Here is a 17,478-nt window from a genome sequence, read left to right on the forward strand (position 1 = left end):
GCAGTCCCGTTCCTCGAGGGTGGTGTTGAAGTCCCCTCCCAGGACCAGGCACTCGTGCGAATCTAGGGTGCCGAGAAAGTTGGACACCCGCTGATAGAATTGTGGACGCTTTGGGCTCGTTTGCGGGGCATAGATGTTAACAAGATTGACCACAAGCCCCTCCATACAAACTCGAAGGTGCAGCAGGTGGCCCAGCACGGCCTCAGTGACCCCAGCACCTCGGGCCATAGGGTGGGGGAGAACAGGGTCGCCACTCCAGCTTGCCAAGTCGTGAAGTGGCTTCACTTCCCCCCACTCCAGCTGCCACCTGTCCTCGACGGTCGGGTCCATATGGGTCTCCTGCAGGAAAGCTACAGAGTACCCCCCTTCCTGAAGGTAAGAGAGCACCTGGGACCGGCGGAGAGCCATCCTACAGCCGCTGGTATTCAGGGTTGCAATAATAAGAGGCATCATAAGGAGGGCTGGGGGGGGTGAGGGTTTCTTGTTGGTGGGGGTGTTTGTGGCCCTCGGCGGGTTGCGCAGCAACCCGTGACCCATCCAGTGGATGAGTAGATTGTTTCGGAAGCCACAGGCCCACTCGTAGGCTGCAGCACCGCGCTTTCCTTGCCCCCTGCCCTCCTGTATAAGGGCCCTTCTGGCCTGGAGGATTTGGTCAAAGTCCCCCCATAGCTGAAGAGCCAGCTGTACCCTATTGCGGGCGCCACGGGTGTGTTCTAGGAACTTCCGTAGTGCATGCCGCAGCTCATGGGGGGGTGGGGTTACGATTTCCAGGGTATTCCCTGGTGGGGCTCTGAATGCAGCCTCGTGGTCCACTAAGGCGGGTAGACAGGGTGCCGACCACCGACGGGGCATCTGACAGGCTCGGGTTATTAAATCCATTTCACGCCTTGGGGTGGAAGGGGATGGCAGGGAAAAAATTGCAATTCCTAATGGGTCGCGACTAGAAAGTGCAAAGACTGCTCCCTGGGGGGAATCTGCAAAAGGCGGGAAAGAAATAACCCCAGGGGAGGCATTAGCATTGCAGGAGGAAGGGAATTGGGCAGGGACAGGGGTGGGGACGGGGGCAGAGGTAAGGCTCTGGACTTCATGAGGCGAGCAGCTAAAAGAAGGTGCCTCCTGAGCAGAGTCGAGGGTTAAGGGGTAAGGGAGAGGGCTCCCAGTGACGCTAGGCGCTGGCTCCGTGGTGGTCTTGGCGGCCATGGCATCAGGTGGTGGATCACCTTCTGCGGTGCGCTCGCCCAGGAAGGCAATTAGCGGGAGGGAGCATGGGGAAAGGGGGGCTGGAGTGAGGCTACCCAGATCGAGGCCAGCCGGCAGTAGATCATCTTCTCCCTGGGTGACCGGGGTCAAATCTAGGGCCTTGTCATAAATATAAAGGGAAGGGTAAACCCCTTTGAAATCCCTCCTGGCCAGGGGAAAGCTCCTCTCACCTGTAAAGGGTTAAGAAGCTAAAGGTAACCTCACTGGCACCTGACCAAAATGACCAATGAGGAGACAAGATACTTTCAAAAGCTGGGAGGAGGGAGAGAAACAAAGGGTCTGTGTGTCTGTCTATAGTCTGTCTATATGCTGGTTTCTGCCGGGGATAGACCAGGAATGGAGTCTTAGAACTTTTAGTAAGTAATCTAGCTAGGTATGTGTTAGATTATGATTTCTTTAAATGGCTGAGAAAAGAATTGTGCTGAATAGAATAACTATTTCTGTCTGTGTATCTTTTTTGTAACTTAAGGTTTTGCCTAGAGGGGTTCTCTATGTTTTTGAATCTAATTACCCTGTAAGATATCTACCATCCTGATTTTACAGGGGGGATTTCTTTATTTCTATTTACTTCTATTTTTATTAAAAGTCTTCTTGTAAGAAACTGAATGCTTTTTCATTGTTCTCAGATCCAAGGGTTTGGGTCTATGCAAATTGGTGAGGCTTTGTATCCAACATTTCCCAGGAAAGGGGGGGTGCAAGTGTTGGGAGGATTGTTCATTGTTCTTAAGATCCAAGGGTCTGGGTCTGTAGTCACCTAGGCAAATTGGTGAGGCTTTTTACCAAACCTTGTCCAGGAAGTGGGGTGCAAGGTTTTGGGAAGTATTTTGGGGGGAAGGACGCGTCCAAACAGCTCTTCCCCAGTAACCAGTATTAGTTTGGTGGTGGTAGCGGCAAGTCCAAGGACAACGGGTGGAATATTTTGTACCTTGGGGAAGTTTTGACCTAAGCTGGTAAAGATAAGCTTAGGAGGTTTTTCATGCAGGTCCCCACATCTGTACCCTAGAGTTCAGAGTGGGGGAGGAACCCTGACAGGCCTCAATCTCCGCATACATGGAGGAAAGGCCAACTCCTGCTACCCCAGGGGCCTCTCCTCTAGGGCCCGCCTCAACGGTCGCCTCGGGGTTCATGGGGGGTTCGGGTGGTATCCGGGCAAAAGGAGCTTCCTCAGGGGTCTCGGAGGGGAGGGTCTCTCGTGGAGGGGGGATTCTGCCCTCCAATGCCAGTCTGTCTTCCCCTCCCGACACCAGCGGATGGATCTCACTCGTGGCCATAGCGGAAGGCTCGATATCAGTGCCTCCCTCCCTGGTCTTCCAGGGGGCTTCCGCGTCGGATGGGTGCAGCGGAACTCGAGCCTTCCGCTTGCCTCGCTTCCCCTGGACTAGGGTCCAGCCCTCCATAGCGTCGTCTGGGGGTTGGTTAGCAGGGGTCTGTGTCGGGGGGCGGAGGCGATGGTTCAGGGGTTCGGGGGAATAACGGTAAGGCAGCATGAGGGGTGGGTGGTTTCCCTTTGGGCGGGCCCTCTCCTATACCCGGTAATATCTTTGCCACACCCTCCTCCATAGGTTCTATCAGATTGGTAATAGCAAGGGTGGGACTCCCTTGCTCGCCTGGGCGTTGTAGGGAAGGTGTTTCTTGGGCCTGGATGGGAGCAGTGGTGGATCGAGTAGGAGGAGGGTTGGTTTCAGGTGCCGGGCGGCCAGGGGTGTCAGCAACGACGGGGCCGATGTCCTGCCGGGTCTCGGGGGGCTCGGGTGCCCCTCCCCCCTGGGCCAAAGGGCAGTCTCTGCGGACATGCCCCGCTGAGAGGCAGAGGTAGCACCGGGCCTCTCCAGTGGAGTAAAAGAACCGATAGCGGGCTCCTTGGTAGGGGACTAGGAAGGACCCCTCAAGCGCCTCTCCGTCATGCACCGCCACCGGCGGTAGAAGCTGCACTTGCCAGCAGAACGAAAGGACGTGACAGAGGGTGGGGTCCTTGCAGCCCAACAGGAGAGGGCTGATGACAAAGACAAGTTTCCCCAGGGTGGAGAGAGCGGGTAACAGGGCAGCATTGGGTAGAAAGGGAGGAAGAGAGGTGAGGACGAGGCGAACGCCCAGGTCTTCTAGCGGCTCTAGGGGGACAAACACCCCCCCCCACCGCCAGGCCCTTCTCCACCGCCTCCTGGGCGGCAGCCTCCGAAGCTAAGAAAAAAAGACCTTCCCATACATTTTGGAGGCCACCACAATAGCCGTGGGTCCTACCACCTTCACCAACGCCTGCACATATGTCTCCACATGGGGCGAGGTGGGTACTAGGAGGCAACGGACACTGTGCCTCCTGGTCAAGGTGGGGAAGGGGCCCCGGCCGCTGGTGATGGTAGCGGGGGCAGTGGGTGGGCGAGATGACGAGGCGGCAGGCAGGGGGGAGCCTGCCATCGCCTGGGCATACGTCCTGGGGGCCGGGGGAGGGACGTTCGCAGAGCTGGTGGAGGGACCAGCAGGGGGGGGACGCCGCGGTCGATGACGGGGCCACAGCGGTGGTGGCAACCCCTGCCATGGAGGGCCTGGTGGTTTTAGCTGGGCCCTTTCCTTTCTTCCCGCCCTGGCCTTTTTGGCCAGCTGGGGGGGGTTCCCAGAATCTGGGGGGGCGGTGGACGTAGCAGTGGCAGTAATCGCCCCAGTGCCTCCTGCTGCCGGTACCCAAGCGGGGGCGGTGGCAGGTATTTTGACAGTGGTGGTGGGTGGGGGGGCTCGGAGGTTGGGTGGAGGGGGTGGGGGAGGAACAACTGATATTGGTAAAGGGGCCTTGCCCCTCTCATTCCCCGCCATTGTGAGCAGGGAGAGACTGGGAGACACCGGAAGGAGGAGGGGGTAGGGGGAAGCAGATTAACCGCTCCTCTCTGCTGGGCTGCAGGTGGGGCGGGGGGTTTACCAAATGGGTTGGACTGGAAGGGGGGGGAAAAACAGGAATCGGGGTCCAGTGATAGGGGCAAGCTGTGGGATAAACAGTCCGGGGGGGGGGGGGTGGACCCACGCACGTTTGTCCAAAGAGTCTCGTTTGGTCGGCTGCTATGTCCGGTCTGAAAGGCAGAGTTCAAAGCAAACAGCTGGATCCGAGGCAGACGGCAGGTTGCCAGCAGGGACGGATGGTGGGGGGGCCGTGACAGTTGTAATAATGTTGGGGGGGCACCGATGGATCGGGGGGCAGCTCCGTGCCACACCCCCTGTGCCACCACAAATGCAATTAAACCACAGTCAGACTCCCCCCCACGAGAGTATAATTCAAAAAATTACTCAGTCTTACGGCTCCCTCCACGATGATTTGTAGCTTCCCTGGGTGATTTCTTCTGTCTGCTATCTTCTTCTTCTCCAGCTGTGTTGGCTGTGTTCCAAGGCTTTCGGCAGGCCGAAAAAAATTGCAGAAATAAGCTGACAGCAAAACGGCTGGGTCTGGGGGCTTCCACTCCCCTCTCCAGATAGCGGGTCGGCAATCTTCCCCCCTCCTCCGGGGATTTCAGCTGAGGCAAATAGCTGCGCCCGGGAGCAGGCGTGTTGGGGGGTGCTGGCGGCAAGTTCGCAGCTGACCAGCACTCAGCGGCAGCAAAAAAAAACGGCAGAAAGACGAAACAAAACAAAAAGGCGTCTGGCCCGGTTGGGGGGGAGACTAAGGCAGGCTCAAAAAGTAAGAAAAATCCAGGCCAGGGGGCTTTAGGAAAGAATAGAAAGCAGATAGCTAAGGAGCAAGCGAGGGATGTCCCGTTTCCCAACAGGGAAGGTTCGAGAACAATCAGGAACCTTCTGGAGATAATTAAGACAGACAGGCTGATTGGCTGCAGGTGTTCTAATCAAGAAGCTGCTGGAATTAATTAAGGCAGGCTAATCAGGGCACCTGGGTTTTAAAAGGAGCTCACTTCAGTTTGTGGTGTGCGTGTGAGGAGCTGGGAGCAAGATGCACTAGGAGCTGAGAGTGAGAACGTGGACTGTTGGAGGACAGAGGTGTACAAGCATTATCAGGCACCAGGAGGAAGGTCCTGTGGTGAGGATAAAGAAGGTGTTGAGAGGAAGCCATGGGGAAGTAGCCCAGGGAGTTGTAGCTGTTGCACAGCTGTTCCAGGAGGCACTCTAGACAGCTGCATTCCACAGGGTCCTGGGCTGGAGCCTGGAGTAGAGGGCGGGCCCGGGTTCCCCCCAAATCCTCCCAACTCCTGGTCAGACACAGGAGGAGTCGACCTGGACTGTGGGTTCAGAAAAACGGCCAAGCTGAGGGCTGCCGTGAAGCTCCAAGGTGAGCAAATCCGCCAATAAGTGCAAGACCCACCAAGGTAGAGCAGGAACGTTGTCACAGTATGTATTAACAAAGAGTGTGACGTGATATTTTAGAATATGTTCCAGCAATTAATAACTGGATCACCCAAGCCTGACCATACTGAACATCCTGAAAGAGTCTACTTAATGTTATGCTCTGCCATCCCAGACTTCTGTTCTTCAAGTTAACCTCTATGTTACTTCTGCAACATTCTTCCTTACCTTGGAGTCACATGCAGGAGATCAAGGAATAGCTTTCCTTACAGTTTTCTCTCCAGCTCAGCCATATCTTCACTTGACCTTAATCTTCACCAGTTGTTCGTTATTGATTATTCACTCAGAGGTTTTCAAAGCTGACTTCTTTGTGGAAATTAATTAAAGGCTTGTAATATATAGGGGTTTCCTAGAGACTAATGGCTTATCCACTCCATATTTATAAATAGTGTTATATAAATACACCTCACTTTGTTCACAATCAAGGGACCTGCTATTTGCAAAGGCCACAGGAATCAGTGTAAAGAATGAACTGGTTCATTATGGGTGGCTTGCTTTTCTGACCTATCATGTCCCACATCTAATGTAAATGAGGGGAAAAAATGAATTTAAGATGCTTGTATTGTACATGCACCTCTGTGATTGTTATGCTTCGGTCAGCATGACAGTGAACCAAGCTATTCCTGAAGACTTTCAGAACAGTGTGATGGTCATCATTCACAGACAATGTGGAGTGCAGCTGTATGTGAAGGAGTATAGTTATTTCTAAACCAGTAGTAGCCTTATTTCCTTTGTATTATATTTGATAGGAGTAGATCATTCAAAAATTTCTGGTAGGAGGTGGGTCAAAGGACCAATTTGATATTGGATGCTAATTTGGAGCCCTCTTTAATTTTTATTCTTGGATATGTTCCTGATACCTGGCGATAACTTGATAGCGGGGCTGCATGGTTCCAACATGCAACTTTGGTCACTAAAAAGCTAATCTTGCAAAAATGGAAAAATCTATCCCCACCAAATATTGATGCATGGCTCAGCGATATGGCTGACCTCGCAGGTAACTAATGACTGGCATTCTGCAGAAGGGGAATGCCTAAAAAATTAAAAGCAATTTGTGCTGACTTTTTAGAGGTCTATGATTAATGTACACCCTGAAAATAGACATGTTGCTTCCCCTCCCCTCCCTTTATCTTACCATCTTTATTTACTTTGTGTGTGATGGTGAACCTGCTATTTTGGTATATTTGCTGTATTTGGAAAAAAATAATAAAAATATAAATACAAAGGAGTAGATCATGCAAACCTTGCACTTTATTGTTTTTACAAGAATGGTATAAAGTATTCATGTATGTATACCTCTATATTATTTGAATTCAGGTCTTTTGTGAGGTGAAAAAAATCCAGTTTGCGTTAAGAACTGATTGGCTTGGATGGTGGCCAGAAGTTTAAACTTCTGTTCATGTTCCTTCCATGGGCGGAGGAGGGGGCGGAGAGTACATCTAAAACCATGCATTTTTCAAATGAACTTTCAAACTGAGTGGGATTGTAACATGTAGTTGGACCACACCGTGTTGAGAAGTGCTTTGTTCCCTTTGCAGAACGTAAATGGTGTGTGATAGTTACAGAACAAATATTCAAGTTAGGGGCTGGATTGGTACTAAAACTTATTTAAATGTAAACCCCCCCCCATTATCTTACCATGTATCTGATGTCGAATATAAGACACCTTTCTCTCACTGACACCCCTGGGCACTAGCCAAAGGATAACCCAGCTCACCAACAGGGAACGGGAGAGAAACAAGAGAAGGAGACAGCTTACTCAACTCTACTGAGCTACACCAACAAAGCAGGTGTTTCTTCGGGTGATCAGGAGACAGCCCCGTTCTCACCATTATTCTCCATTCCGACCCCCACCCCTCAAGCCCTTGTGCTATCTGGCCACTTGCCTTACAAACTCCAGCCTGAGCAAGGGGCAGCTAAAGGTGGGGCTCTTCGGCCATCTGACTGCATAGCCACCCACTCCAACCCGCCATCCCCAAGCGGCAGCAGGCGGAGAGTCCACCGCGGCCCTCGGGCATCGCCAACGAAACGCAGCCAAGCCAGCTGCGCTAAGATGGAACTTTAAAAAAAAAAAATCCCCAGAGAATAGCCGCTTCCCAGAGTCACTAAGCCCCGCTGAGCGATTTAATGTGATCCCAACCGGCGCCCTATCTCTGGCGAGGAACAAATAAGGTGTTAATTGCAGCCTCGCTGAGAAAATCGCTATTGTTCCAGTCAGAGGCAGGCGGCAGTTTGAAAGCGAGGAGATGTGTTTTCCTTGCAGCGCTATATCACTTAATCTGCATCGCGGTGGCACATTGACAGCTCCGGGAGGCGGAAGGGGGGGGGGGGGGAAGGTTATGCTTTAAAAGAAAGAACAAGAGGAAGGAGATCAAGTGCTGGATTTACTTCTCCCTCGCAGCCTGTGAGTTTCTCTCACACTCGGTCGCAGCCAGCTCCCGCGGTGGGAAGTGAGGCTGGAAAAACCTCTCAGCCGCAGAAAATAACGTTTTTCGGACGTGCTTGGTTTTGAGTAGCCGTGACGTGCAGAACGCACCGCGGGCCCGGTCGCTGGAGCCGAGAGGAGAGCCTCACACACAGCGAGGAGGAAGGCGAGGGGAGAGCAGAGCGCCCGGCGGCGCCCGGGCTGGAGCGGGAGAGCGGGGCGCGCAGCGCGCGCGCGCGCGCGCGGACACACACACACACGGCGGAGAAGGCGAGCGGGGCGCGCACAGTCCACTCCCCCGCCCGCCCGCGCTGGAGAGGGACTGCGGGGCGCGCACACCCCACCGGAGGGGCTCCGAGGCGGGAGCCGAGCGCACAGGCGCACGCGGGAGCGCGCACACACACACACTCTCTGTCTCACACGCTGACTTGCTCTCTTTCTAACACACACACACAGAGCTTTACTATCGCTCTCCCGCTGTACTCCTCCTCACTCAGCATTCAAACAGCTTGCCGACATCACCAGCCAAGGATTTTTCCCCCCGGCCGCTGTCCGTCCATCAGTACCTGAGGGGGGAGGAGGAGCAGGGAGAAAAGAGGAATAAGTATATTCATAATAATAACAACAGCCAAAACCCACCACCACATCTGCGTTAGGGCGGCAGTAGCCTGTAGGTCTCCTCTCGGCTCATCGCTTGCCTGGTATCTCCGCTGATCGGTTTGTTGGGTTAGACTTTGGTTCAAGTTAAAAAAACAAAACAAAACAAAACAAAAAAAACCTTCGCTGTTCAGCCAGGTCCATTTTCCCCCCCTGCAGTCTCTCTGGTTTGGGGCTTTTTCTTTTCCTTCACATGGTGGATTTGGTGGATCCGGAGCCAAAGCTTTGCGCGGTGCTGGGGTTTCCTCTGTGCCTGTGTTTTTTTGTTGTTGTTTTTTCCCCCCTTTCTTCTTCTCTCCTTTAAATCTTGGTTTTGAACCTGAGCCTGGGAAAATGGGAAACGGTGCTTCCGACAGAAGGGGAATCGCTCCATCGCTGTTGTTGGGACGCGTGCCTGTGGCGCTAGTGTTTTAGAGACATAGCCTGACAGCTATCGGAGTGGAAGGTAAGGGTGTCCAGGGGCATTTTCCATTTCCCATTTCCCGGGATTATGACTGTAGAGCTGTTAGCTCGGGATTCCGGGGAGGAGGAGGCGGCGGCGGCGGCGAAGGAGGCGGAGGACAGGCTGTTGCTGAACGATAAAGAGAGCCTACACATGCAGAATTGTCTCTGCATTTAGTTGTACCCTGCCGTTTAAAAGTTAGAGAAGTCTGGCTTGCGACAGGTCTGCTTCCCTGAGAGTAATTTCCAGCGAGACCAAGAAAACCTGAGGTTTGTGCATGGCTGGGGTAATTTTATGGGAAGGGGGGAATCTTAGCTTAATAGGAAGTTAAAATAAGGGAAGTCAGTGGGTCTTCTGTTGGGGAAAAAATAAGTGGAGTGATGGCGCCGTCTATGTTCGACCAAACTACAGTGTCACCTAGAAAATCAGTTGGGGATTATCCAAACTAGACGCCTGTTTGCTTTTCAGCAGAAGAGATTTCTTCCAAAACGGGCAACCTTAAACCTTGGGGGCCGTTCTTTAACCTCCCCCCCCTCCCCCGAAAAGAAAGATCTGTTTAATCTGAGTGCTTGATCCTTCTTCCCCTGAGCAGCTTCACTTTTGTGTTTAGCACCATTGTAAACGAAATGAAATCCTGCCTATTCATGCAGAGAGCGATAATTTAAAGTAGTATTTTGTTTCAATAGGTTTGCATGAACAAACGTAACTAAAATGATGGCTATTAGACTTGGTTTCCTCATGGAAAACAGCCTAGCACTGCGGACGTCTTTATTTTTCTATTGCAAATATTGCACAGGAGGAAAAGTCAGGGGCTTTTATTTTTAAAATAATTAGGAAAAAAACCCTCTTTGGTCTCCAGATGATAAAATGAATCGTTTTTCATGGGTAGAATTCCTCATTTAGACACTTATTGTCACATTGGCTTTCAACGCCTACACCATCCTGAATAATACTGCGCAGGGCTGCATTGCCTGCAAAGTGCTACAGCAAATTTTGTAGAGAGGAAATTATTTCCAGAACTGCCTATACATTTCTATTTTAAAAAACGATAAACGCTCTCTCCACCTTATTCCCGGAAGGATGAATTTGTTACTCAGTGAGATGCACTTTCGGAAAAGGGAAAATCCAATAGTTTGGATAGATCCGGCGGCAGCTCTGATTTTGTTTTAAAGCTCAACTATAAAGAGGGTTGGAGTTGGTGCTGCTTTGCCCATCTCAATATTTAGAGTTTGAATTATAATCTGGGAAGTACAAAAATCTCTTACAGGGAATTTAATCCGCCGATTTGTTCTGTGTTATGCAATGGGGGACGAAAGATGCCTTGCCATTCGGTGGGGGAGATGAAAGCTAGGCAAAGACACACGTCAAAACTCAGTAACTGTGTATGTGTCTGTATGTCTATCTCTGTTTACAGAGCAACAGTGGAAGAGGCTGCAATCTAAAGAGTTTTTTAAATTAACTTGGCATCACTTTTGTCTGCTCACACTTGTAAACAGAAAGCGAAAAGACACTCATTGATAAGAGATAAGCAACTTCTCAAAGGTTAAAGCTGAAAACATTCAAGTTTTATTTTTTGGATAACAGAGGTAAATATAACCAAAGGTTCACTTTATTATCCTAGGCCACTATTAGAGAACAGAAGATGTGAAGGCTGATTCCGCGGAGGGGGCCAATCAAAGAGCTTTAATTGGAGATACTAGCAGAGAAAATGTAATCTATCTTTCATCATTCAAGCGCACATCTGCAAAATACAGTAGATAACCATACTGTACAACACATTCTTAATAAAGGGCAACTTAGAGATCCCGTTCGGTCAGTTACTCAGATCCTACTATAGCATTGCTCTCTATACAGCTCCCTTGGTTATAAATACTAATATACTTATCCACATTATCTACTTCAAGAGGTTATATCACATTGAAATGATTGCCTTTAAAATGATTGGTCTCAATGGCGATGTCAGGCAACCACAATTTCCGTCTATCTAACCATCTATATTTCTTTCCCGGATAACAGTTTCAAGATTTTATTAACACATATTAATCTCAGTGTTTCCTCTCCGGATTTTCTTTTTACAGAGACCTTTGTATACCAGGTGGCCACTGCAGAGGCATGTAGACATATGGGAGATAATGTTCCATCTGTAGCAAATAATAATTTGTGCATTTTTAAATTATGGCTGTAATTCATCACAATTACTTCTCAGACTTAACAGGAAAAAATAATATGTAACAACAGCTGTTACCAGCTTTTCTGATCTGGTCTAGTGAAATTCTGTGCAGATATATATAAACGGTGCCCAGGTTGTTGATTTACTTTTTAATAAATAAATAAATACTCCTTCTTCTGGCCCACCAGATGAAAGTCTCTGGCTTTTATCTAAATTTGATAGTTCCAGATCACGCCAAATACATGCTAGATAACTGAGGGCATTCCACTTAATAATCTAATAAATGTTGTGGTTTTTTTTTTATTTGAATTTAGGGAATTTGACTGTTGTGATGGCCACGTGATGGCGCTGTTCACACAGCATCAAACAATTTCCTTGTGTTAAAAAATAAATTACTTGCCCTTCTTTTTGAGAAAGGTTCTAACTGGAATCTTGAAAACAGCTGGCTGGAATATTGGAAGGAGTTTGATTTTCAATGTGTGAAGAATTCTACTTGCATTTTTATTTCATTTCATTTCCTACAGGCCAAATGACATAGGATGAAGGCTGTTCGTAATTTGCTGATTTATATATTTTCCACCTATCTACTGGTTATGTTTGGATTTAATGCTGCCCAAGACTTCTGGTGTTCCACGCTGGTGAAGGGGGTCATTTATGGATCGTATTCTCTAAATGAAATGTTTCCTAAAAACTTCACAAACTGCACTTGGACGCTGGAAAATCCAGATCCGACCAAATATAGTATTTACCTGAAATTTTCCAAAAAGGACTTCAGCTGCTCCAACTTTTCCCTTTTGGCTTATCAGTTTGATCATTTTTCCCATGAAAAAATAAAGGATCTTTTAAAAAATAACCATTCTATAATGCAGCTCTGCGATTCCAAGAATGCTTTTGTATTTCTGCAATATGATAAAAATTTTATTCAGATACGCCGGGTTTTTCCCATCGATTTCCCAGGATTACACAAAAAGGAAGAAGACCAAAAATCTTTCTTTGAGTTTTTGGTGTTGAATAAGGTGAGCCCAAGCCAGTTTGGTTGCCATGTATTATGCACTTGGCTAGAGAACTGCCTGAAATCCGAGAACGGGAGAACCGAGTCCTGTGGGATCATGTATACAAAATGTACCTGCCCTCAGCATTTGGGAGAATGGGGAATAGACGACCAGTCCCTGGTGTTGCTCAGCAATGTAGTGCTGCCCCTCAACGAGCAGACGGAGGGGTGTCTGACCCAGGAGCTGCAAACTACCCAGGTCTGCAACCTTAGCAAAGAAGCTAAACGGCCGCCAAAAGAAGGTAGGTGTTTCTAATGGGGTCTCAAAGGTCTATTTTAATTTCAAATCACTATCTAGGGTTCTGCTCTTGCCTCTCGTTTATACTTAAACTTAACTGACTTGCACTACACACTAGTTGTGGGGTTTGCTAACCTTCAGCCCGCTCCCATGAAAGGGCTAGGGAGAACGGTAGACACATCCTCAAACCACTTAGATGGGGGAGGATATTTTAAATTTAATCTCATCGCCAGCATACAGTTCTGAATCCTACTAAGAGATAACTTGTACTTCAATGGGGATTTAAGCTGTCTCTGTTCTCAGCTCTCACTTATAATAATGCGGACACGTTGTGAGCCAGTTCTCCCTTTTTTATTGCAACCACCCAGCAATAAAATATTATTCCTTTTGATTCTACTCCTTGACTTTCCAAGGAAGAGATTTCCAAAGCTATGCGGGCAACCCGATTTAATTGCTGAGCAACCCGATTTAAGTGCCAGGACCCTAAACACCGACAGAGTCTGACCTCGGAACTGCGCAAGTACCAAGCGAATAGCAAATCCTGCCCCAATTTGTGGCTCAGGGAAGCATATTGCACCCTGCAGTGTCACCCACGTGCTCCCTTGGTCAGTAGAGAGACACACGTGGGTGGCCCCAGCTCCAGGGGAGATGATGGCTTTGCACGTGTGCTAATAACACGGGGCTGATATCTCAATCACTTGAGTTTGGAAAAGCTGGAGGGTGTAGAAGATCTGGAAGCTGTGGATCCGGTCATCAGAGCAGCCTCCTAATTATAAAAATTAGGGTCTAAGTTCTCTTTTCGTCTTTTTTAATACCTGCTGTTTTGGTCCCATCAATGCTTGCTGTTCAGAGCAAGGGCAAGTTGATTTATTAAGGAAGATCCTAGGGGCACACCACGGTTTGGAAGATGTAGGGAAAGGGAGACACGTGAGGTCAAAATACAGTTATCAAATGAGAAATGCAAAACAGAGAAATCTCTAGAGATAAGGAGAAAAGCCGCCGTCTGGCTGGGAATTGGAGCTCGGGGGCAGCTATTTGAGAGGGGTTGAATTTGCCCCCTGCACAGGCATGAATCACTGAACCAGGCTCTTGCATTTTAATGCAGGAAATGGTTCCTCTCTCCCTGGTTTCTACATGGCCACAAAGCTCCCTGTCTAGAAGCCAAGCTCCCAGCCCCTCTAATAGAAGTTGCCTTTGTGGAGGAGTGTAACATTGACACGTTGTTAGGAGAGGATTTTCTTTAAGGGCAGCCAAGCCCGAGTGGTGTGGGAGAAGAAAAGCTGAACTGCTCGCTTTCGTTGTGCGCTGCCAAAGGCACTGAAGGAACAGGGGAGAAGTGGTGGTGGCGGGGGGTGAGGGGGTCTAGGTTCTCCCGTGGTTGTCCTGCGGGTCAGTGTTTTTCCAAACGGTTAACAGCTGGGAGAAGAAAACAAAGTGATTTTAAATTACCGGGATGCTTGTCTCTTGTAAAAGTCCCAGAGAAGCCCTTGCAACGGTAGGGATGGTATTTAGTTAGCATCATTTAAAGCTAATTAGTGTCCCTTAGAATCAGAAACTTCCCCAACAATGTGATGTTAGAAGCTGACTATTAAGACAATTAAGCCGCAGAAAGTGTCTCGGCTTCAATATGCGCGGTGGTTGGGGAACCTCTTAAGGTTTCCAGGCGCTAATTGTTGGGAGCGTTGCGGGCTTTAACTCACTCCTGCGAGCAACGGAACAAGTCCCCCGCGTCCAGTTTGCTCACTGAGCTTCTCCAAAGGCAGCAGCTGTCAGGCAAAGTTGCTGCCTGCGCAGTGGGAGTGATTTACTGAGAATTCGCTTGTCAGGGTGGCGAGGGACGCCTGACGATAGCGCTAGGATTTAGAGGGGCTGTAATGGGCCTCCCAGCATGTTTCTAAAGGAGCAGTAGCAGTTGTATTTGAGACTGCAGAGATAGGTTTGCTGTTTTCTCGACAGAGGAAAATAGGAGACTGAATGCAATAAAACTGCTGGGCCAAAGAGAAGGGCCTAAGAATAGCAATCCTGGGGTTCAGGTTGCCCCCATTTTAATGGACCTGAACAAGTCAACTTTAAACGTCAATGGGCAAACATATTTGAGGCTACTCCAATAACTAGCATGGCCCCCAGGCTTGGCTTTCCATCTGAGAAAGTCCAGGCTTTCTAGACAGGAGTAATAACCTGACTGAAGGGGTCACACAAGAAAAGCATTTGTGGTATCATTCCTCAGCTACTGCATTTTGCACATAATTAAATTTTAATTATGAAAGAGATGACACTTCCCATGCCATATTTTTATAATCCATTGACTGCTGCATCTTATGGGATAGAAGGGGTGAGAAATTCAAGCATAGAGATGTCAAAATCATGTTTGCAAAATCTGTCCAGGGGTTTTTCAAAATACGCTGAACATCAGAGGAATGTATGTGTAATATACTCAACAAAGATGTTTGTCAAACTGTGCTTAGTGGACGGAAGAGAGAAAGCTAGGGACAACTATGTTTTATTTCTGCATCTTGGAATATGAATGTCTAGAACATGCCTCAAAGTGACTTTCAAATTCAATCGTATTTTATTTTAATTCTTACCCTATTTATGTCATTTCTGGATCATTATATTAGTAGGTTAAACTTCATTATTAAAGGGGAAAACTCCCTAAATGTTTTGTAGAAAGAGAAATATTCTTATTTTTTCCAGTGTAGATGGCAGCTTGTTTACTTTATGTTGTTGGGATATTTAACAGAATAGCATTTTTTAATAATTTCATTACTTTTGTACAATTGGATTTGATTCATTGGACCGTTATCTTAAAGTTGTAATGTATTTTATCAACTACAAAATTAAGGTTTTGAGGTAACTTTTAATAGCAGTAGACTGCTTATTTTGTATTTAGTTTAAAGCATTTGTTTACCAGCTTTTCCCATGGATAAATAATCTACATGAAAGGTATTATTTCTACATAGAAACCATACACACAAGTTGTACCAATGACTCACCACTGAGTTAAGTCTATGTCTCTTAAATATATTTTTATGTAAAATTGTGATTGATAGGCTCTGTGTGACATCATTTTAAGATTCAAAACGTAAATTATTCTTTGAATGAACATTATGAATTTTGCCACTTATATCTGAAAACATCTACACATGAGATGTCAAGTATGTTTCTGTGGGTGAGCTGATTCAGGTTAGATCAGCACTGTTAAAAATATTTATGTTGACCAACCCAGACAAAGGGAAACACTGTTAACAACTGTGGCGGTAAGATACTCTAACAAAACTATTGTTGGTACTAACTTGGAACTGAGTGGGAATTGAGGTTGCTTAGCATTTCTTGGGACGAGGTCAGGGCCTTGCAGGATTCGGCTTCAAGGCCTTGATCGTCAAAGGTATTTAGGCTCCTCACTTCCACTGGAATCCTTTCTCATAGCATTGTCTCTTGTCTCATAGCATTCTCAGAAGTTTATAATAGTACTAAAATATTTAAATGCTGACTTTATAGGACAGATTTTGAAAAGGGCTGACAGCCTTCTGCAGTATGATAAGTACTCTCAAGTTCTTCAGATTCTCCTCTATTGGGTCTGACCATATGAGGTGATAAGCCAAACTGTTCTTTATGACTACAATTTAGAATACAAGAATGATCATATTGGGTCAGACCAATGATCCATCTAGCCCGTATCCTATCTTCCAACAGTGGCCAGTGCTAAGTGCTTCAAAGGGAATGAACAGAACAGGTAATCATCTGTTTGTTGTCCATGCCCAGCTCCTGGCAAACAGAAGCTATGGACACTCAGAGCATGGTTTTGCATCCCTGCTCATCCTGGCTAAAAGCCATTGATGGGCCCCCTATCCTCCATTTAGAAGCATATTGTATCCTCCATTTAGAAGAACCTAGAAAAGAATGAAACTGTTTTCACCTCTGAAGTTTTTCACTATTTTGAAAGTGCTAAATGACTTACTAAAAGCGATTAAAGCCAGAATTTTCCCCTCCTAGAGCTTGGTGTATTTCACCTGACAACCACACAATGGGTAGTTTGTCCAACAGGGTGGGGGAGATGTTCAGCAATAGGAGGAACTAGCTCAAACAAGGAAGCTGTACCCGTTGTCTTCCAAACAATATACTTCTGGAAACATAGTATAACCAGTACTTCTGCAATACATAGATTATCTCTGGTGTCACTGATCCTAGCAACATGAAGATGGGTCACATTTTTGTTAAGATGCAAATCCATTGTATTGGAAGGTATGTAATGTACAATCAGGCTTTCCCTTAGTACTACTTTTGAGTAGTAGCACTACTACTATTTAGACTTGACAAAGCAAATATACTGTTATGTCAGTTCCTGCGCTGGAGGTGGACTGAACTAAACGACCTAATAGGGTTTCTTCTCTTGATCTTGTGTGTTACACATCCAAGTTTTCTCATGCAGTTTTAGTCAACACACATAGGACCCTATTCCACAATTGTTTCATACATGAGTAGGCACCCCTATACATTCAGCAGGAATAACTTGCATTAATGAGGGTGGCAGGCTCAGGACTATATCATTATGGTTACTACAAGAAAATATATTATTTTGTGGTTTATAATACTTATGTGATAGTGGCTAAAGTTTACAATCTTATTCCACATTCTTGTCTTATTACAAACAATTTCCTTCAGTACTCTATTGCCATAGAGCAACTATAGGCATTTACTGCTCTTCTCCAAAGAAATTCTAGTTAAGGGGGAGGGGATGAGAAATTCAGAATAATTGGGTCTTGGCAATTGGCAATCCAGGGCTGCCCTTTGGCCTGATTTTGCATTACTTGCTCATCCACGGTGAAATGATTTCAATGGGATTTCTGAGTACGCAGGAAATGTAGTGTTGGTCACTTTGTCACAAATTCCAATAGCATAT

At 47.4% G+C, this 17,478-nt stretch overlaps 1 protein-coding gene across 1 annotated transcript in view; it reads left to right on the forward strand.

Moving 5' to 3' along the window:
- The first annotated feature begins 11,828 nt into the window (after positions 1 to 11,828).
- Positions 11,829 to 17,478, forward strand: part of ADGRB3 (adhesion G protein-coupled receptor B3) — a 616,281-nt gene continuing 610,631 nt past the window's right edge. The window contains exon 1 of the mRNA XM_077811605.1: positions 11,829 to 12,582. Coding sequence (XP_077667731.1) covers positions 11,829 to 12,582 — 754 coding nt within the window. The remainder of the gene's footprint in view (positions 12,583 to 17,478) is intronic.

This window comes from Eretmochelys imbricata, chromosome 3, assembly GCF_965152235.1.
Source record: "Eretmochelys imbricata isolate rEreImb1 chromosome 3, rEreImb1.hap1, whole genome shotgun sequence".
Classification (NCBI taxonomy): domain Eukaryota; kingdom Metazoa; phylum Chordata; order Testudines; family Cheloniidae; genus Eretmochelys; species Eretmochelys imbricata.